This window comes from Atractosteus spatula, chromosome 14 (genome assembly GCF_055471065.1).
Source record: "Atractosteus spatula isolate fAtrSpa1 chromosome 14, fAtrSpa1.hap1, whole genome shotgun sequence".
Classification (NCBI taxonomy): Eukaryota; Metazoa; Chordata; class Actinopteri; order Semionotiformes; family Lepisosteidae; genus Atractosteus; species Atractosteus spatula.
In genome coordinates this window covers 12542698-12563234 of record NC_142719.1, presented here as the reverse complement: position 1 = coordinate 12563234, position 20537 = coordinate 12542698, and the positions used below count along the sequence as shown (strand labels likewise).

Sequence of the window (20537 nt, the reverse complement as noted above, 5' to 3'; positions counted from 1 at the left end):
AGTCCTGTACTGATCCAGTGCTCACTCTTCTGGTCACTCATGAGCCCTGGGTGTTTCCTCTGGCTGGTGGCCGGGTGGTGGGAGCCATGCGGGTGTGGGCAGGAGCCCAGACGCGTGCCTGGAGGGGCTGCTCTGCTGTCACCCGCTGTGTCCAGGACAACTTCACAGCCTACTGGCTTGCTGGGCCTGGTGCAGCACTGCCTGCTCCTCTCCTGAACCTCATGCAGGATGAGCCCACATGACAGACGTCCAGACACTTGGGAAGCTGTGATGGTGAACAGCCTTTCCTGTCAAACAGTAAGACCACAACACCTAGAAATCCCCGCGCAGCTATGTAGACATCTGCATTGGATCCCTTAGCTCTTGGTTCTCTGATCATTTCAGCCCAGTCTTGTCGTCTCCACACTGTTCCATCTCCCAGCCAAGAGCTGAGCAATCTTGTATGACTTGGCTGACTCTTTTAATTGACTTCTTTATTATCAGACCATGGAAGACGATTGTAAAGCATTTGCCAGAAAAAAATGTTGTGCAAGAAAACAATTGAGAGCTGTTGTTAAGCTATAAGGAACACTACACACTTTTTCAAAACCTTTTTCAATTTCTTAATTTTTATCTAACACAGTTCAACAATGAGCCTTCCTATTCTTGATTTTCTATACAACTGCAGTATGAGGAGATGGATGGTGTAGCCTTCATTTGACTTTGTTCCACGCAAATGACATTTGTTTCCATCAAGAGTATCATCCTATTCTTATACTGTAGTTGTTCTCCTTGTGTTTCTGAATTCCTGCTTTGTTCTCTTTCTTACAGTGGTTTAAATTAATCTCTGATCATTTCAAAGTTTTCACTCCTACCATGTGAATTCGTATATGGGAAATCTCATTCACTTTGCATTCAGAGGTGGCTCATGTTTATTTAAAAGGATGCATTTAGTTGAAAGAATGGATATATTTGAATTTGTAGCATTTATCATGTTAGTACAGTACTGTTTTATGGATGGATATTTAGAAACTATGTTGGCTTTCTAAACTCGTTACACAATATTATATTTTGTTATACAAGAATTTGTACAAATATTCTTGCTGAAGCCAAAGCTATTTATTTGCTTTCATTAACTTGATGACTGTCACAAATTATATAAAGATAAAGTATATATACATGGCCTATACCTCGAGTGTGATGGGTGAAAAGGACATAGCTTTAATGTACAGTATGTATTCCCCGTTAGTATTGATGACGTAATCACAACAACTGGTATGCCGTATGTTACGTCACAAAGGTTGCCATAGTACAGAAGGACCGTGGTTTTTTAAAATTACACTGTACCTGCAGCTAGCTTGGTGTAATTCCTCGCGTTTGCTCTGTCTAATTTAATATAATTGAATTAATATAAACAATTAACACACTTTATTCTGAGAAAGATGGGAAGAAGACGTCGTAGGAAAGCCCGCGGTAGTGTTCCTGCACCTGTTAAAACCGATCACATGGTTTCTGAGGTAATGCTCTGGAGGCTATGGTCGGGGCGCCGCCTCCATCATATTACTTCAATTAAAGTAGCTTTTTACATAAAAGATTTACATTGTTTTATAGATGATGTACATATCTAGCCAGGCATGTATGAACCTGTTAATCGCTGGTGAGCAGTTTTTAAACGTTAACGTTTTTCCTTGCAATTCTGTTAAGCGGAGTTAATATCAGTTACGTTCAAATAAAATTAAAAGGTTAAAATGGAAAGCAAAATACTTTTAAACTAGTTTACGTCGTTTACTTTAAATTGACGAAGTTGTTACGTTCAATTACGTTTTACTTATGTATTCTTGTAACGCTTTTAATTATTTTATCTAACACTCGGTTATTTAATAATCAATCCTTTAAGACACTGTTTTTCAAAATCATATATTTAATACAGTCCAAGCCTACTGGACAAAAGGAATAGCCTGGTTTGGTGCTCTTATGTCAACTGTTATTTTTTCTGTTTAAAAAGTAATGTCACTAAGGTCAGTCTTCAGCTGGAAGTGAAATGTGAATTTTTACTTCAAAACCGGCTTTTAACGAACGACTCGATCAAGTTAGTGAACGCATGCTCGGCCAAAAAACAATTTAAAGATATGCATGTATTTATTATATTTTAACCGTGTGTTTTCTTGTTTTTGCTATCTTCACTAACACATCACAGACATCGAGGACGGTGGGAAGTGTAATAAAGTTTGAAATATACTCGCGTGGCGTGTTCTCATTCAGGCTGTCTCTCCTCTTTCCCTAACAGCAGGCACTTCAGGAGACAGTGGCCCTCAAGCTCAAGGCTCACCTGCAAGCTGGCGATGAACCAGCAGATCATGGGAGCGTTTCCAAGACCGGACAGGTCAAAGAAATACCCCCAGGCGCTGACCAGGGTAAGCAATAACATGACATCTCTTCACAAGCAGCTTGTGAAGCTTAGCAGTTCTAATTATTCACATTTTACTTGTATTGTCAATAACAGCATTCATTCTCGATACAGCTGTTACACAGTCGCACCGTAGTTATTGCACTCATTTCTGTATTCTAAGATGAGGTCTATTATTTGAGAGAAATGGGCTATGTACTGGGAATTAGAAATTCAAGTAGGGAGCTGCGTCAGCATGTGTAGGTTGCAAAGGAACAGGTAAAGGTTTATTCCATGTTGAAAGGAAAAGAAAAGAGGCACAACGTTTCAGCTGTGGAGTCTTCTGTGATCAGGGGGGAGAGCACAGTCTCTCTTAGTATTTCTATTATTGCAGTTAATGATAGGGTTTTTTTTACAGCTGACAGCAGCCCTGATGTCAGTGTTCTCAGTCCACTTGAGGAGAACATCTCTTCAGTCTGCAAACCCAGATCTCACCTGATGCTGAGCAACTTTTTATTTGTAAGTAAGACAGGGTGAAAACATTTTAAGGACCTCAACTATTGAGGACTATTGTGGAATCCAGGGGTGGATTGTGTTTTAATGGAAAAGTGAGCATTCACAAAAGCATAATCAGTATCTTACTTTTAGTCCTTTCCTTAAGTCAAAACTTGGAATAACCTTTTTAACAATGACCTTGGCTTCTAAAGTTCTATGTCACTTAAACTGATCACTGTACTTCCAAACACCTTTGAACAGCTCTTCTGTCAGACTGATAGAATTGGGCCTTGTGGTTTTGTTATATTCAAACAATAACTGCGAACATACAAGTGAATTTCTGAAATGTTGTTCATAGAAGCAGATGCAAACAGTGATTTCTTTGCTAGCTGTTTACAGTATCTTTCTACTTTATTTGTGTAATTGCAGAGTATTTTGGAAATTGAAAATGACATGGAGACAGAGAAAGAGGCCTCAGATGTTTTTGGCAATGAAACAAGTAAGACCAGCAGAGGCAAAGAAGGGTTCAGGGCAAACGCACACTGTTATACATCCATAAAGAAAATCTGTAATCATACAAATCTTTTCCAATAATCAAAAATCACAAGTGCTTTTAGACCAGGCTGGGATATGTTTGCCTTACTAACTGCCCTGTATTAACAGACGTAGTGAACTGAAGCAATGGATATTTCTCCTCTCTTCAGGAACAGATTCTGTCCATCTCATGTTCTTGGGAAAGATGAGCCACACTTCATCTATAGTAGAAAGTTCAGGAATCGTCACGAAGTTCAGGAATCAGAAGCGCTCTGCTTTGTGAGTCTTTCTTCTCTGATTTTGTATGTCATTTCAGTGGGCAGATATATGGTCACGTCATGTGTTTCAGATTTTGTAAAGCAGAGGTGCGATCCTGAGTATTACCATATGCCACCATGCAGTAAAACATCAGTAAAAATATTATTTATAATTCCTTGTAATTCATCTTTATTTTTAAATGTGCAGGACTCTCTGAAGAGTTTGTCAGATTTTAAAGTAATTTTGCACTGATCAAAATCCATTGCTTATGTTTTTACAGAGAAAGGAAGATAGTAAAGGACATAAGAGGAATAGTGAGTACATATGAGTATAAGTTCTTTGGGGCAAAACAATCATAATGATGAGTAGTGTGCTTTAGACACTGCATCACTATCAGTATGATAAATACACCCAATATACTGAGGTTGTCTTCAAAGTGTGGAGGATATGACATGATGTCAATCTTGTAGAGAATTTGTTTGCTGTACTGAGCACTAGTGACTGTGCTCTACAGGCAGCTTTTTGGCCAATGCCGCCATCTAGTGAAACAAGTACTCAACAGCACCTGGTACCTCCTTTCTGGGGGTAACTCGAGAGCTTTTTTAAGGATATCTCATAAAACTAAGGGAGACTGGTCACCTCTGGTATCCCATACTGGTAGCTGCTTCAGTAACTTTCACTTGACTCAGAGACTAACACACCTGATTCAACTGTTTTTCAGATTTCAGAATGTATACAATTATACCGTAACAATGTATTAAAGTTGTTTTGTGTATCCTAATAATAACAAAGTGGGGACCCATTTAGTGTATTTCTGTTCAATTAAGGACTTGTTTGTCTTGTATTTGTCTTTTTTTTAATAGGCTACAAATGAGGGGCAGAACCTCATTTTGCAAATTATAACAACAAGAATGGAGAGAGTGAGCCACAGGCCGATCCATGCCATTCCACAGCTTGGAGAGGAACAGTGCTCCCAGAAAGTGCTGCATATGGAGGCGTCCCCATGCAGCTCCAAAGTCTTGTTTAGCCCCTTGCTGAGCAACTTGTTTCCCTGCAGTGAGTTCACTCACTTAGATGCCTTGGGGCAGGCCAGGAAGAAGGCACCTCTGTGGCTGGATCCAGTCTCTAATTCCATAATAAACCCCATGTGTCAAGACTCGTGTGAGAGAAAGGACAGGGAGGTAGCACTGCACCCATCCCACCAAGTCCAGCGCTATCTCACACACTGCAATTCAGTTTTGGAGCTGGATGAGCCCCTTTCCCATTCAATCACATCAATCCTGCCTGAGAAATCTGAGGTGAGGGCTCAGAAAGTCATAATGAACAAGAAACCAGTCAAAACTCTCACCTTAGAGAATCTGGTGATCAAGCCTCAGTTCAGCTGCGTAGACATGGCTGTCCAAAAAATGGCTATAGAGGAATTTTCCCTTGAAGGCCATGGGACTGGAAGAGAGATTCAGAAATGCGTCTCATCATCGCAAGCATCATCAATGTCAGCACGGACTTCAGGAGTGCATCCTTCAATGACTGTAAGGGCAGTGACCACTCGCGTTGCCAATGAAAGGGACCGGACCTTTGCCTACAATCCAAAAAATACTCCATGCTCTTCCAGAATAACCTTGATCACACTCAGCAGATCTCCTCAGATCTTCACCCTGAAGATTGAGAATTTGGATGGGAAGCCGACAGCGCAATTCCCTAACCACTCACGATACATCACTTTCAAGGTGAACAAGGGATGGAATTGTATTCCTCATTGCACGAATGAAAACAGATTGCTATATCTGAAATCCCTGCCTGGAAAAGAGAACAGCCTGCAAGAGACAAAAAAACACCCATCTCCCAGTTCACTGGTGTACAATGACAAACTATCAGTTCTCAGCAGCCTGATGATGAAATCCTTCATAGGATCTCAGATGACTGTTGTCACCTCTACAATTAAAGTGTTGTACATTGATCATCAAGGTGAGTATTCAGTTGCCTGCGCATTCAATATTCTTGTCAGAGTATATGAATATTGGGTTTTTCTTTTCTTGCTTAATGGAACCAACTTGTATTATTTATTTAACAGACTGTATGTTAATCAAAAGCAGGCCATTATTGTGGGGTTATTCATGGTAAAGTTACCTTTCTCATTGGTATAGTAGTAGTGTCCCATGTGGAAATAGCCCTTAATCACTATTACACACTTCTGGCTCTTGAAAAGTAGGCTTGTTTGTCTGTTTTTTACAGGATAGATATTATGGGAAAACATGTCAGCTGTGGTTTTATGTTAGACACTTCAGCCTATTTTTTTTTCCACTTTAGCGCCATTAAGTTAAAGCAATCTTAGGAGATATAAAGCTTCTGAATCTGAGTTCTTGTTCTCACTCCAAATTGAACATTTTTTTTGTGAACACAAACCATTTCTCTCTTACAGACCTCAGGCAGGCAGGCTTGCCCTCTATAGAAGGGGTGTCAGCCAAAGAGGACGCCTGTGCAAAAGGGGTTCAGTATGCAGAGAGTCCCCAAACCGTATGTGTCCAGGATGAGGACTTCTCCGGAACCAGAATGTCTTGTGAAGTGGTTGACAGCAAACAGACATGCAGAAACCCCACTGAAACAGGAATGAGAGTTTCTGATAAAGAGAGCTCTTCTGAGATGGTGGTGAGACCCAAACTATTTTTGAAGGACTTGGGAGAATCAGCTAAGGGCCAGTCCAGATCGGGCAAAAGAATTCCAAATCATTCCCAAAATATATGTGTCCCACTTCTTCAGCAGCAACTGAAGTCTTACAATAGCAGGGAAAATTCTTCATCCTCCTGTTCCCCCACACATGAATTGGTCAAATTCAGTGGCCAAAGCTGTGCAGCGGCACCATCGGTGCCCTCTTCAGAGTGCCTCGCTGTGTGTTCTGAAACAGTGAAAGAAATTATCTCCACACTGCTCTTGGAGATAGTCCCAAATTTGTGTAGAGGAGGAAGCCCATGGTATGTGTCTGAACATACATTCCTGATCCACTCTCTGTTCAATAATGTGGTGAAGCGGCTGTCTGCTGTCCCAGGGATGACGGTCTGCAAGAAGAGAGAAGAAAGCAATGTCTGCTGTCAATCCGGGACCATCAGTGAGATTGTACACAGTGTTCTCAGACAACTGGAGAAGGGATATGATTCCATGTACATTATCCAGTTTGCAGTAGCTGCCAAGAATGAGGTGGTTCTCAACAGCACTGCACTGCTTGTGGTTAAAGAGATTTTAAAACTAAAACCAAATAAGTCTGTGATTGCCCACCAGAAGTCTTCTACCAATATGAGCACAAGACACCCTACTGTAAATCTGAGGGAGGCTGATCCTCCTTCCATATCCTTGCCCTTAGGTTTAGTAGAGGAAGTAGTATCGTGCCTTTTGCTGAAAATAGATCCTGAGTTTTCAAAATCACTGGATCCCTCTTCCAAGCCAGATGGGCTGCCAAGGTTTCAGTTTAGCCAGATGGCCTTGCATATGATTTACCAAACCTTGGCTGCACTGATGAATGCCCCTGGGGTGTCTGTAGTCCAAGAGGAGGGACACAACACCACCTTTCCACCACCTGACAAGATTAAAAATGCTGTGAGCTGCATTTACAGAGAACTTGTCCAGAGAATGGGCTCAAAGTTTGACCTTCAGTTAGCAGTGGCTTCCCAAAGCCCGGCTGTGATCAAAAGGATGATAGCACATGTGACCCGCGAAGTCTTAAAAATCCTGGTTTCAGGGAGCGAATGTTCCAGTCCGTGTATCCTTTCCTCGGGGCCTGCTGGCACTTTTGACCTGGCCCCAAAGGAATCTGAGATGAGCTGTGACAGAGGCACAGAAGAAGTACTTTCTGAAAAAAGCTGCTGCACAGCTGTGAAGGAGGCTGTAGAAATACATGAAAGCTGTCTGCAACCTAACAGCCAAAGTGAACTTTCTAAATCAGACACCTTTTCCTCCACAAACCTGAAGAGTCATTCTGGCCAGAAAGCCTCCTGTCAAGTGGGTTCTGCAGCTGTCGATGGTGCCCTGGATTCAGTAGCCTTTCACAGTGCAGCTCCAGGCTCGGTCCCAGCTCTAAAGGAGAACAGCTCAGGCTATGCCATGGCTGCTGAACCACTGTCGTTGCGGGAGAGAGCAAGAGATGAAAAGGGAAAGCCTGGAAAAATAAAGGAGGAGGCCAAAAAGGTAAGCACAGGGATGAGCAATGTAGATGTCAAACGCTTGGAGTGATTGTTTTTATATAACATTTTGTTGGCAGCATGTGGAAAAGCTGCAGACACAGTATAAAAAAGTTTTTGAAGTTTTTACATTTCTCTACTTAACTACCCAAATTGCACACCCCAGTAACTGATGCATAGCCCCGTAGTATTGAGGACTTTTGGGTAGGAACTTAATACAAAGAGCTTTTCCTGGTATTTGTCACGATTATAGTTCCCCCTCCTTAAGGGTGCTCCAGCCCTTTCACTAAGACTTTATTCTCTGCACCTGTTCCCTATTCCCAGCCCACCTTAAAAGCCAGGCGCTGACGCTCATCCGGGCTCTGCATCTGATTTCCATATCGTGCGAGTCCGGGACCAGGAGGCGCCTGGTCCCGTTAAGGTTTTAACCTCTGTTCCCGTTCCCCGTCCGCCGGTTCCGACCCGGCCTTCGTGGTTTTAATTCTTTCTTCTGATGGATCTTCTGGTTTTGGACTTACCCTTGTGTTTTGGATATTCCCTAAGGACTACTCTCTAGGATTGTTCGCCTCGGCCACACCTCCCCCGTGCACCAGCGCACCTTGGACACGCCCCCCTGTCTTCAGCCCCGTTTTCCTGCATGACGTTTCCCTAGTGTTTCCCCACTCCGTCGGACTGTGTCGTCCGCATAGGGTCCGGAAGGAACTGGTCGTTACAGTATTGCTTGTGATGGAATAATCTAACCTCATGTTCTTTGTCTATACACAGGCCAGCCAGAAATCTCTGAGCCTTGATAAAGGAACACAATACAGTGAGGCTGAGGGCCACCAAGCAGGTGAGTCCCCCAGAAATGATAGCATGTCCCACCTGGTCATTTACAGATAAATGGAGATTGCTCATCATTCCATGGAATGTTCTCTTTTTGTTTAAAAATTGATGTCGTTATTGTGGAACTTATCAACACCATAACAACTGAATAAGTGAACTGATGTTTTTAAAGTGCATTAATGTTTTTTTTATTTTTAGCATACACACTCAAGCTTTCTATTGAGCAAAAGTTTAATATGGGAGAAATGTTCTGCTCTCTCTTTTCAGATTCTCCATCTCCTGCAGTGGAAACTAAAAAGTCCAAGAAGAAACGTAAAAACATCTTTAAATTATTCTCACAGGCAATGAGGAAACTGGTTTGTGTGAAGCCAGTGTTGGATGATTGATCTTCAGAAGAAGTCGTATTTTAATATATAGAATATTTTAGCATTTTAAGGAAAAAAACTCCATTTTTAAAATTTAATGTCACGGAATGAAAGAATGGGTGTGAGGCAGCAGGTGTCAATAGCCCAACGTCATCAGCATGACCAGAGTGTCATTTAGGACAATCTTTCAACCAGATGTTTCAGCAGCTTAGAATGATCCGTACATGCTGTATACTGTGTTGGGTAGGCAGTAATAGATATTGTAATTGCTACGCAATAAAAAGGGAATTATGAAGTATGACTGTCTTGTCTGGTTTGTTGGTGCAGTCTTGGTTCTGGGAGATATACTGTATATCTATCCTTTTGCAGAAGAAAAGGGTCCTAACATCCTTTAAAATTGCTAGAAGGCGTAGTTGGCTATAAAAGCAATCAAGGTTTCTGCATTGAAGGTTCACCATGTGTGACACTAAAGCATGCCTTTGTGTTGCGGTAGGAAAGTCATGTGAACACAGAGAGAACATATAAAAGCCAGGCAGATAGCAGCCCAGGTGTGGAACAATTTGAAACATAAAGAGAATGGTTCTGTCACCACTGATCGCAGCTATATTAATGAGCAAATTAAACACAGGATTACTTACCTGTTATGTCGACATGCAGTGTTGATTCATGTGACACTGTCGTGGTAATATGGGGATACCGGGGTCTGGCACAAAGGGGATCTTGATGGCTCACTCCCTCCCGGGTTCTCTGCACGACAAGACAGAAGTGCTCATGGGTGAGAGAGAGAGGTCTTAGCCTGCGTTTGGGCACATGAAAGGTGGGACATGTACCTGGCCATACATGCAGACAGACCACCAGGCACTTACAGCACTGCTCTCCACATCAGGCACTGGCCACTGGCTGCTCAGGCTCCACCGCTGGTCTGAGGAACTTCACCAATACAAGCGCAGGTACAATTCTTCCCTGCAGTTTGTTCCCGGAGATGACAATGTAGTGACAGACTTGCTGTCCCGCTCCACTCCCAGCACAACTGGTAACTGTGATCCTCAAGCCCAAACTCACCTACATGGTGGCTCTGAGGTTAAGGATCTGCGCCTGTGGCTGGAAGCTTGCTGGTTTGTATCCCATGGCTGGCAGAGGAATCCTACTCCGTTGGGACCCTGAGCAAGGCCCTTAACCCCAACTGCTCCAGGGGTGCCGTATAAATGGCTGCCCCTGTGCTCTGCCCCAAAGCTTCTCTCCCTGTCTCTGTGTCTTATGGAGTGCAAGCTGGGGTCTGTGAAAAAAGGCAAATTCCGAAAACAAGAAATTGTATATGGCCAAAAAGTGATCTTATCTTATCTTACTCCACTCTAAGCCACAGCCTCTCTTCAGGAGCTTCAGCAGACCTCAGGACAGGACCCAGTGCTTTCCCAGCTCCACACTTTCATATACTCGGGGTGGCCCTCCAAGGTCTCCACTGACCTGAGCCCCTTCCATCATGTTAAAGATGAGCTCTCCTGCTGGAATGAGTCGTGTGTCGTTCGGGGCACCTGCGCTGTTATTCCTGCCTGCCTTTAGGTGCGAGTGTTGCAGATGGCACACGAGGGCCACTTGGGAATAGTCAAAGTCAAACAGCAGTGTCTGGATCTGGTTTCGTGGCCAGGAAATGACAGAGACATCGAAACACTTATCAGGAACTGTGAAGCCTTCCTCCTGGGAAAGTAGGAAGTAGGAAAACAGAGAGCCTCGAACCACATCCAGCCCCCAGACTGGCCAGCCGAGCCCTGGGATCATCTCCAGCTGGACATCTGTGGGGAGCTGCATGGTGTCTTTCCCCATCACAGTTTCCTCATTATGGTTTCTAATTTGCTCTTGAAATGGCCTCCACTAGATCGGTCACCACTCAGGCAGTCATTGACTTCTTGGATTCCCTCTTTGCCCACTGGGGTTACCAACCAACAACACCACCGGCAATGGGCCACCGTTTGTGTCCACTGAGTTTGGCTGACCAGGACATACGACACACTTGTATGGCCTTATACAACCCAATGGCAATCAGTGGGGTGAACGACTGAATCAGACAGTCATAAACGGCATCAGAGCCCACCTGACAGAGGCCTGCTCCTTCCCAACTGTGTTCCTCCGCACCCTGCTCCACTATTGGACTACAGCCACAGAACTGGCCATTATACAATATAAGAAGCCAAAAGTCTCCGAAAAAAAAGTGCATATATGAGCAAATTTTCACTGTCTAAGAAGGTGTTCATCTTTTATTAGAGATGCCTAGGAAGACGATCTCGATGTCAGTTTTTCAGATCGAGGCGGGACATCTGCACTCTGTAAGTTACACACCTCCTGCATTAGTGCACGTCGCTTATTAATACAATTTAAAATCGTGCACTGACTCCATATGACTAAAACCAATAGAATTGAATCTAATTCTGTAAAATTATCTGAAGGTAAAAGAATCAAAACAGCAAGAGATTTTTACGTATTTGGTCACTTCTGTTTGTCTTTTTGTGAATGTCTGTGATATGGCTTTTTTAAACAGAAAAGCAATTTTAACAAAAATAAGCATACAGTGGTCCCTTTTGATAACTTTTCGGTGGGTTTTTGATCGTACATGATTCATGCAGCCATTTCCTGAAAGATACTGATGCAGTCTTTAACAACAGGGCTGGGTACCTTGTTCCATGCTCTTATAACCTTTTAGGTAAGGAAGTGTCTTGGGCGTTTAAAAATTCAAAAGACTTCCGCAGAGTTGACTTTCCCAATGGTATAGTGTTATAGAGAACGCATGGGAACCAACACTAAAGCACCTGTTTGTCTACCATTTTCTTAATAAACAGCATCTTCCAACAATCCAGTGGGATTGTTTGAAAGTGTTCTTTCTAACCTTGATCTTCAGTGTGTGTCAGTGCAGCCGTTATCAGTGCTGCTGCTCTTTTGTCTCTCTTCATGTTCTCAGCAGGTCTCTTCCCTCGTCTTCTTCAGTCCTGTACTGATCCAGTGCTCACTCTTCTGGTCACTCATGAGCCCTGGGTGTTTCCTCTGGCTGGTGGCCGGGTGGTGGGAGCCATGCGGGTGTGGGCAGGAGCCCAGACGCGTGCCTGGAGGGGCTGCTCTGCTGTCACCCGCTGTGTCCAGGACAACTTCACAGCCTACTGGCTTGCTGGGCCTGGTGCAGCACTGCCTGCTCCTCTCCTGAACCTCATGCAGGATGAGCCCACATGACAGACGTCCAGACACTTGGGAAGCTGTGATGGTGAACAGCCTTTCCTGTCAAACAGTAAGACCACAACACCTAGAAATCCCCGCGCAGCTATGTAGACATCTGCATTGGATCCCTTAGCTCTTGGTTCTCTGATCATTTCAGCCCAGTCTTGTCGTCTCCACACTGTTCCATCTCCCAGCCAAGAGCTGAGCAATCTTGTATGACTTGGCTGACTCTTTTAATTGACTTCTTTATTATCAGACCATGGAAGACGATTGTAAAGCATTTGCCAGAAAAAAATGTTGTGCAAGAAAACAATTGAGAGCTGTTGTTAAGCTATAAGGAACACTACACACTTTTTCAAAACCTTTTTCAATTTCTTAATTTTTATCTAACACAGTTCAACAATGAGCCTTCCTATTCTTGATTTTCTATACAACTGCAGTATGAGGAGATGGATGGTGTAGCCTTCATTTGACTTTGTTCCACGCAAATGACATTTGTTTCCATCAAGAGTATCATCCTATTCTTATACTGTAGTTGTTCTCCTTGTGTTTCTGAATTCCTGCTTTGTTCTCTTTCTTACAGTGGTTTAAATTAATCTCTGATCATTTCAAAGTTTTCACTCCTACCATGTGAATTCGTATATGGGAAATCTCATTCACTTTGCATTCAGAGGTGGCTCATGTTTATTTAAAAGGATGCATTTAGTTGAAAGAATGGATATATTTGAATTTGTAGCATTTATCATGTTAGTACAGTACTGTTTTATGGATGGATATTTAGAAACTATGTTGGCTTTCTAAACTCGTTACACAATATTATATTTTGTTATACAAGAATTTGTACAAATATTCTTGCTGAAGCCAAAGCTATTTATTTGCTTTCATTAACTTGATGACTGTCACAAATTATATAAAGATAAAGTATATATACATGGCCTATACCTCGAGTGTGATGGGTGAAAAGGACATAGCTTTAATGTACAGTATGTATTCCCCGTTAGTATTGATGACGTAATCACAACAACTGGTATGCCGTATGTTACGTCACAAAGGTTGCCATAGTACAGAAGGACCGTGGTTTTTTAAAATTACACTGTACCTGCAGCTAGCTTGGTGTAATTCCTCGCGTTTGCTCTGTCTAATTTAATATAATTGAATTAATATAAACAATTAACACACTTTATTCTGAGAAAGATGGGAAGAAGACGTCGTAGGAAAGCCCGCGGTAGTGTTCCTGCACCTGTTAAAACCGATCACATGGTTTCTGAGGTAATGCTCTGGAGGCTATGGTCGGGGCGCCGCCTCCATCATATTACTTCAATTAAAGTAGCTTTTTACATAAAAGATTTACATTGTTTTATAGATGATGTACATATCTAGCCAGGCATGTATGAACCTGTTAATCGCTGGTGAGCAGTTTTAAAACGTTAACGTTTTTCCTTGCAATTCTGTTAAGCGGAGTTAATATCAGTTACGTTCAAATAAAATTAAAAGGTTAAAATGGAAAGCAAAATACTTTTAAACTAGTTTACGTCGTTTACTTTAAATTGACGAAGTTGTTACGTTCAATTACGTTTTACTTATGTATTCTTGTAACGCTTTTAATTATTTTATCTAACACTCGGTTATTTAATAATCAATCCTTTAAGACACTGTTTTTCAAAATCATATATTTAATACAGTCCAAGCCTACTGGACAAAAGGAATAGCCTGGTTTGGTGCTCTTATGTCAACTGTTATTTTTTCTGTTTAAAAAGTAATGTCACTAAGGTCAGTCTTCAGCTGGAAGTGAAATGTGAATTTTTACTTCAAAACCGGCTTTTAACGAACGACTCGATCAAGTTAGTGAACGCATGCTCGGCCAAAAAACAATTTAAAGATATTCATGTATTTATTATATTTTAACCGTGTGTTTTCTTGTTTTTGCTATCTTCACTAACACATCACAGACATCGAGGACGGTGGGAAGTGTAATAAAGTTTGAAATATACTCGCGTGGCGTGTTCTCATTCAGGCTGTCTCTCCTCTTTCCCTAACAGCAGGCACTTCAGGAGACAGTGGCCCTCAAGCTCAAGGCTCACCTGCAAGCTGGCGATGAACCAGCAGATCATGGGAGCGTTTCCAAGACCGGACAGGTCAAAGAAATACCCCCAGGCGCTGACCAGGGTAAGCAATAACATGACATCTCTTCACAAGCAGCTTGTGAAGCTTAGCAGTTCTAATTATTCACATTTTACTTGCATTGTCAATAACAGCATTCATTCTCGATACAGCTGTTACACAGTCGCACCGTAGTTATTGCACTCATTTCTGTATTCTAAGATGAGGTCTATTATTTGAGAGAAATGGGCTATGTACTGGGAATTAGAAATTCAAGTAGGGAGCTGCGTCAGCATGTGTAGGTTGCAAAGGAACAGGTAAAGGTTTATTCCATGTTGAAAGGAAAAGAAAAGAGGCACAACGTTTCAGCTGTGGAGTCTTCTGTGATCAGGGGGGAGAGCACAGTCTCTCTTAGTATTTCTATTATTGCAGTTAATGATAGGGTTTTTTTTACAGCTGACAGCAGCCCTGATGTCAGTGTTCTCAGTCCACTTGAGGAGAACATCTCTTCAGTCTGCAAACCCAGATCTCACCTGATGCTGAGCAACTTTTTATTTGTAAGTAAGACAGGGTGAAAACATTTTAAGGACCTCAACTATTGAGGACTATTGTGGAATCCAGGGGTGGATTGTGTTTTAATGGAAAAGTGAGCATTCACAAAAGCATAATCAGTATCTTACTTTTAGTCCTTTCCTTAAGTCAAAACTTGGAATAACCTTTTTAACAATGACCTTGGCTTCTAAAGTTCTATGTCACTTAAACTGATCACTGTACTTCCAAACACCTTTGAACAGCTCTTCTGTCAGACTGATAGAATTGGGCCTTGTGGTTTTGTTATATTCAAACAATAACTGCGAACATACAAGTGAATTTCTGAAATGTTGTTCATAGAAGCAGATGCAAACAGTGATTTCTTTGCTAGCTGTTTACAGTATCTTTCTACTTTATTTGTGTAATTGCAGAGTATTTTGGAAATTGAAAATGACATGGAGACAGAGAAAGAGGCCTCAGATGTTTTTGGCAATGAAACAAGTAAGACCAGCAGAGGCAAAGAAGGGTTCAGGGCAAACGCACACTGTTATACATCCATAAAGAAAATCTGTAATCATACAAATCTTTTCCAATAATCAAAAATCACAAGTGCTTTTAGACCAGGCTGGGATATGTTTGCCTTACTAACTGCCCTGTATTAACAGACGTAGTGAACTGAAGCAATGGATATTTCTCCTCTCTTCAGGAACAGATTCTGTCCATCTCATGTTCTTGGGAAAGATGAGCCACACTTCATCTATAGTAGAAAGTTCAGGAATCGTCACGAAGTTCAGGAATCAGAAGCACTCTGCTTTGTGAGTCTTTCTTCTCTGATTTTGTATGTCATTTCAGTGGGCAGATATATGGTCACGTCATGTGTTTCAGATTTTGTAAAGCAGAGGTGCGATCCTGAGTATTACCATATGCCACCATGCAGTAAAACATCAGTAAAAATATTATTTATAATTCCTTGTAATTCATCTTTATTTTTAAATGTGCAGGACTCTCTGAAGAGTTTGTCAGATTTTAAAGTAATTTTGCACTGATCAAAATCCATTGCTTATGTTTTTACAGAGAAAGGAAGATAGTAAAGGACATAAGAGGAATAGTGAGTACATATGAGTATAAGTTCTTTGGGGCAAAACAATCATAATGATGAGTAGTGTGCTTTAGACACTGCATCACTATCAGTATGATAAATACACCCAATATACTGAGGTTGTCTTCAAAGTGTGGAGGATATGACATGATGTCAATCTTGTAGAGAATTTGTTTGCTGTACTGAGCACTAGTGACTGTGCTCTACAGGCAGCTTTTTGGCCAATGCCGCCATCTAGTGAAACAAGTACTCAACAGCACCTGGTACCTCCTTTCTGGGGGTAACTCGAGAGCTTTTTTAAGGATATCTCATAAAACTAAGGGAGACTGGTCACCTCTGGTATCCCATACTGGTAGCTGCTTCAGTAACTTTCACTTGACTCAGAGACTAACACACCTGATTCAACTGTTTTTCAGATTTCAGAATGTATACAATTATACCGTAACAATGTATTAAAGTTGTTTTGTGTATCCTAATAATAACAAAGTGGGGACCCATTTAGTGTATTTCTGTTCAATTAAGGACTTGTTTGTCTTGTATTTGTCTTTTTTTTAATAGGCTACAAATGAGGGGCAGAACCTCATTTTGCAAATTATAACAACAAGAATGGAGAGAGTGAGCCACAGGCCGATCCATGCCATTCCACAGCTTGGAGAGGAACAGTGCTCCCAGAAAGTGCTGCATATGGAGGCGTCCCCATGCAGCTCCAAAGTCTTGTTTAGCCCCTTGCTGAGCAACTTGTTTCCCTGCAGTGAGTTCACTCACTTAGATGCCTTGGGGCAGGCCAGGAAGAAGGCACCTCTGTGGCTGGATCCAGTCTCTAATTCCATAATAAACCCCATGTGTCAAGACTCGTGTGAGAGAAAGGACAGGGAGGTAGCACTGCACCCATCCCACCAAGTCCAGCGCTATCTCACACACTGCAATTCAGTTTTGGAGCTGGATGAGCCCCTTTCCCATTCAATCACATCAATCCTGCCTGAGAAATCTGAGGTGAGGGCTCAGAAAGTCATAATGAACAAGAAACCAGTCAAAACTCTCACCTTAGAGAATCTGGTGATCAAGCCTCAGTTCAGCTGCGTAGACATGGCTGTCCAAAAAATGGCTATAGAGGAATTTTCCCTTGAAGGCCATGGGACTGGAAGAGAGATTCAGAAATGCGTCTCATCATCGCAAGCATCATCAATGTCAGCACGGACTTCAGGAGTGCATCCTTCAATGACTGTAAGGGCAGTGACCACTCGCGTTGCCAATGAAAGGGACCGGACCTTTGCCTACAATCCAAAAAATACTCCATGCTCTTCCAGAATAACCTTGATCACACTCAGCAGATCTCCTCAGATCTTCACCCTGAAGATTGAGAATTTGGATGGGAAGCCGACAGCGCAATTCCCTAACCACTCACGATACATCACTTTCAAGGTGAACAAGGGATGGAATTGTATTCCTCATTGCACGAATGAAAACAGATTGCTATATCTGAAATCCCTGCCTGGAAAAGAGAACAGCCTGCAAGAGACAAAAAAACACCCATCTCCCAGTTCACTGGTGTACAATGACAAACTATCAGTTCTCAGCAGCCTGATGATGAAATCCTTCATAGGATCTCAGATGACTGTTGTCACCTCTACAATTAAAGTGTTGTACATTGATCATCAAGGTGAGTATTCAGTTGCCTGCGCATTCAATATTCTTGTCAGAGTATATGAATATTGGGTTTTTCTTTTCTTGCTTAATGGAACCAACTTGTATTATTTATTTAACAGACTGTATGTTAATCAAAAGCAGGCCATTATTGTGGGGTTATTCATGGTAAAGTTACCTTTCTCATTGGTATAGTAGTAGTGTCCCATGTGGAAATAGCCCTTAATCACTATTACACACTTCTGGCTCTTGAAAAGTAGGCTTGTTTGTCTGTTTTTTACAGGATAGATATTATGGGAAAACATGTCAGCTGTGGTTTTATGTTAGACACTTCAGCCTATTTTTTTTTCCACTTTAGCGCCATTAAGTTAAAGCAATCTTAGGAGATATAAAACTTCTGAATCTGAGTTCTTGTTCTCACTCCAAATTGAACATTTTTTTTGTGAACACAAACCATTTCTCTCTTACAGACCTCAGGCAGGCAGGCTTGCCCTCTATAGAAGGGGTGTCAGCCAAAGAGGACGCCTGTGCAAAAGGGGTTCAGTATGCAGAGAGTCCCCAAACCGTATGTGTCCAGGATGAGGACTTCTCCGGAACCAGAATGTCTTGTGAAGTGGTTGACAGCAAACAGACATGCAGAAACCCCACTGAAACAGGAATGAGAGTTTCTGATAAAGAGAGCTCTTCTGAGATGGTGGTGAGACCCAAACTATTTTTGAAGGACTTGGGAGAATCAGCTAAGGGCCAGTCCAGATCGGGCAAAAGAATTCCAAATCATTCCCAAAATATATGTGTCCCACTTCTTCAGCAGCAACTGAAGTCTTACAATAGCAGGGAAAATTCTTCATCCTCCTGTTCCCCCACACATGAATTGGTCAAATTCAGTGGCCAAAGCTGTGCAGCGGCACCATCGGTGCCCTCTTCAGAGTGCCTCGCTGTGTGTTCTGAAACAGTGAAAGAAATTATCTCCACACTGCTCTTGGAGATAGTCCCAAATTTGTGTAGAGGAGGAAGCCCATGGTATGTGTCTGAACATACATTCCTGATCCACTCTCTGTTCAATAATGTGGTGAAGCGGCTGTCTGCTGTCCCAGGGATGACGGTCTGCAAGAAGAGAGAAGAAAGCAATGTCTGCTGTCAATCCGGGACCATCAGTGAGATTGTACACAGTGTTCTCAGACAACTGGAGAAGGGATATGATTCCATGTACATTATCCAGTTTGCAGTAGCTGCCAAGAATGAGGTGGTTCTCAACAGCACTGCACTGCTTGTGGTTAAAGAGATTTTAAAACTAAAACCAAATAAGTCTGTGATTTCCCACCAGAAGTCTTCTACCAATATGAGCACAAGACACCCTACTGTAAATCTGAGGGAGGCTGATCCTCCTTCCATATCCTTGCCCTTAGGTTTAGTAGAGGAAGTAGTATCGTGCCTTTTGCTGAAAATAGATCCTGAGTTTTCAAAATCACTGGATCCCTCTTCCAAGCCAGATGGGCTGCCAAGGTTTCAGTTTAGCCAGATGGCCTTGCATATGATTTACCAAACCTTGGCTGCACTGATGAATGCCCCTGGGGTGTCTGTAGTCCAAGAGGAGGGACACAACACCACCTTTCCACCACCTGACAAGATTAAAAATGCTGTGAGCTGCATTTACAGAGAACTTGTCCAGAGAATGGGCTCAAAGTTTGACCTTCAGTTAGCAGTGGCTTCCCAAAGCCCGGCTGTGATCAAAAGGATGATAGCACATGTGACCCGCGAAGTCTTAAAAATCCTGGTTTCAGGGAGCGAATGTTCCAGTCCGTGTATCCTTTCCTCGGGGCCTGCTGGCACTTTTGACCTGGCCCCAAAGGAATCTGAGATGAGCTGTGACAGAGGCACAGAAGAAGTACTTTCTGAAAAAAGCTGCTGCACAGCTGTGAAGGAGGCTGTAGAAATACATGAAAGCTGTCTGCAACCTAACAGCCAAAGTGAACTTTCTAAATCAGACACCTTTTCCTCCACAAACCTGAAGAGTCATTCTGGCCAGAAAGCCTCCTGTCAAGTGGGTTCTGCAGCTGTCGATGGTGCCCTGGATTCAGTAGCCTTTCACAGTGCAGCTCCAGGCTCGGTCCCAGCTCTAAAGGAGAACAGCTCAGGCTATGCCATGGCTGCTGAACCACTGTCGTTGCGGGAGAGAGCAAGAGATGAAAAGGGAAAGCCTGGAAAAATAAAGGAGGAGGCCAAAAAGGTAAGCACAGGGATGAGCAATGTAGATGTCAAACGCTTGGAGTGATTGTTTTTATATAACATTTTGTTGGCAGCATGTGGAAAAGCTGCAGACACAGTATAAAAAAGTTTTTGAAGTTTTTACATTTCTCTACTTAACTACCCAAATTGCACACCCCAGTAACTGATGCATAGCCCCGTAGTATTGAGGACTTTTGGGTAGGAACTTAATACAAAGAGCTTTTCCTGGTATTGCTTGTGATGGAATAATCTAACCTCATGTTCTTTGTCTATACACAGGCCAGCCAGAAATCTCTGAGCCTTGATAAAGGAACACAATACAGTGAGGCTGAGGGCCACCAAGCAGGTGAGTCCCCCAGAAATGATAGCATGTCCCACCTGGTCATTTACAGATAAATGGAGATTGCTCATCATTCCATGGAATGTTCTCTTTTTGTTTAAAAATTGATGTCGTTATTGTGGAACTTATCAACACCATAACAACTGAATAAGTGAACTGATGTTTTTAAAGTGCATTAATGTTTTTTTTATTTTTAGCATACACACTCAAGCTTTCTATTGAGCAAAAGTTTAATATGGGAGAAATGTTCTGCTCTCTCTTTTCAGATTCTCCATCTCCTGCAGTGGAAACTAAAAAGTCCAAGAAGAAACGTAAAAACATCTTTAAATTATTCTCACAGGCAATGAGGAAACTGGTTTGTGTGAAGCCAGTGTTGGATGATTGA

The 20537-nt window shown here is 42.3% G+C and overlaps 2 protein-coding genes across 2 annotated transcripts; both read left to right on the top strand.

Annotated features, from left to right (window-relative positions):
• Positions 1 to 1421: 1421 nt before the first annotated feature.
• LOC148820646 (uncharacterized) lies at positions 1422 to 9102 on the top strand. Its single transcript, XM_088933101.1, has 10 exons — positions 1422 to 1496; positions 2267 to 2393; positions 2784 to 2884; positions 3290 to 3359; positions 3565 to 3673; positions 3933 to 3966; positions 4516 to 5617; positions 6072 to 7828; positions 8587 to 8653; positions 8914 to 9102. Exons 1-10 carry the CDS (start codon positions 1422 to 1424, stop codon positions 9030 to 9032), a joined length of 3561 nt encoding a protein of 1186 aa, XP_088789227.1. The 3' UTR covers positions 9033 to 9102.
• A 4304-nt stretch (positions 9103 to 13406) lies between these two features.
• On the top strand, positions 13407 to 20537 carry LOC148820645 (uncharacterized). Its single transcript, XM_088933119.1, has 10 exons — positions 13407 to 13481; positions 14252 to 14378; positions 14769 to 14869; positions 15275 to 15344; positions 15550 to 15658; positions 15918 to 15951; positions 16501 to 17602; positions 18057 to 19813; positions 20092 to 20158; positions 20419 to 20537. The coding sequence occupies exons 1-10, from the start codon at positions 13407 to 13409 to the stop codon at positions 20535 to 20537; spliced, it is 3561 nt and encodes a 1186-aa protein (XP_088789245.1).

Coding starts and splice junctions, on each gene's coding strand:
- LOC148820646 (XM_088933101.1), top strand. CDS start 1,422: ATGGGAAGAAGACGTCGTAGGAAAGCCCGCGGTAGTGTTCCTGCACCT. Junction 3,360..3,564: donor TGTTTTTGGCAATGAAACAA/GTAAGACCAGCA, acceptor TCCTCTCTTCAG/GAACAGATTCTGTCCATCTC. Junction 3,674..3,932: donor AATCAGAAGCGCTCTGCTTT/GTGAGTCTTTCT, acceptor ATGTTTTTACAG/AGAAAGGAAGATAGTAAAGG.
- LOC148820645 (XM_088933119.1), top strand. CDS start 13,407: ATGGGAAGAAGACGTCGTAGGAAAGCCCGCGGTAGTGTTCCTGCACCT. Junction 15,345..15,549: donor TGTTTTTGGCAATGAAACAA/GTAAGACCAGCA, acceptor TCCTCTCTTCAG/GAACAGATTCTGTCCATCTC. Junction 20,159..20,418: donor GGCTGAGGGCCACCAAGCAG/GTGAGTCCCCCA, acceptor CTCTCTTTTCAG/ATTCTCCATCTCCTGCAGTG.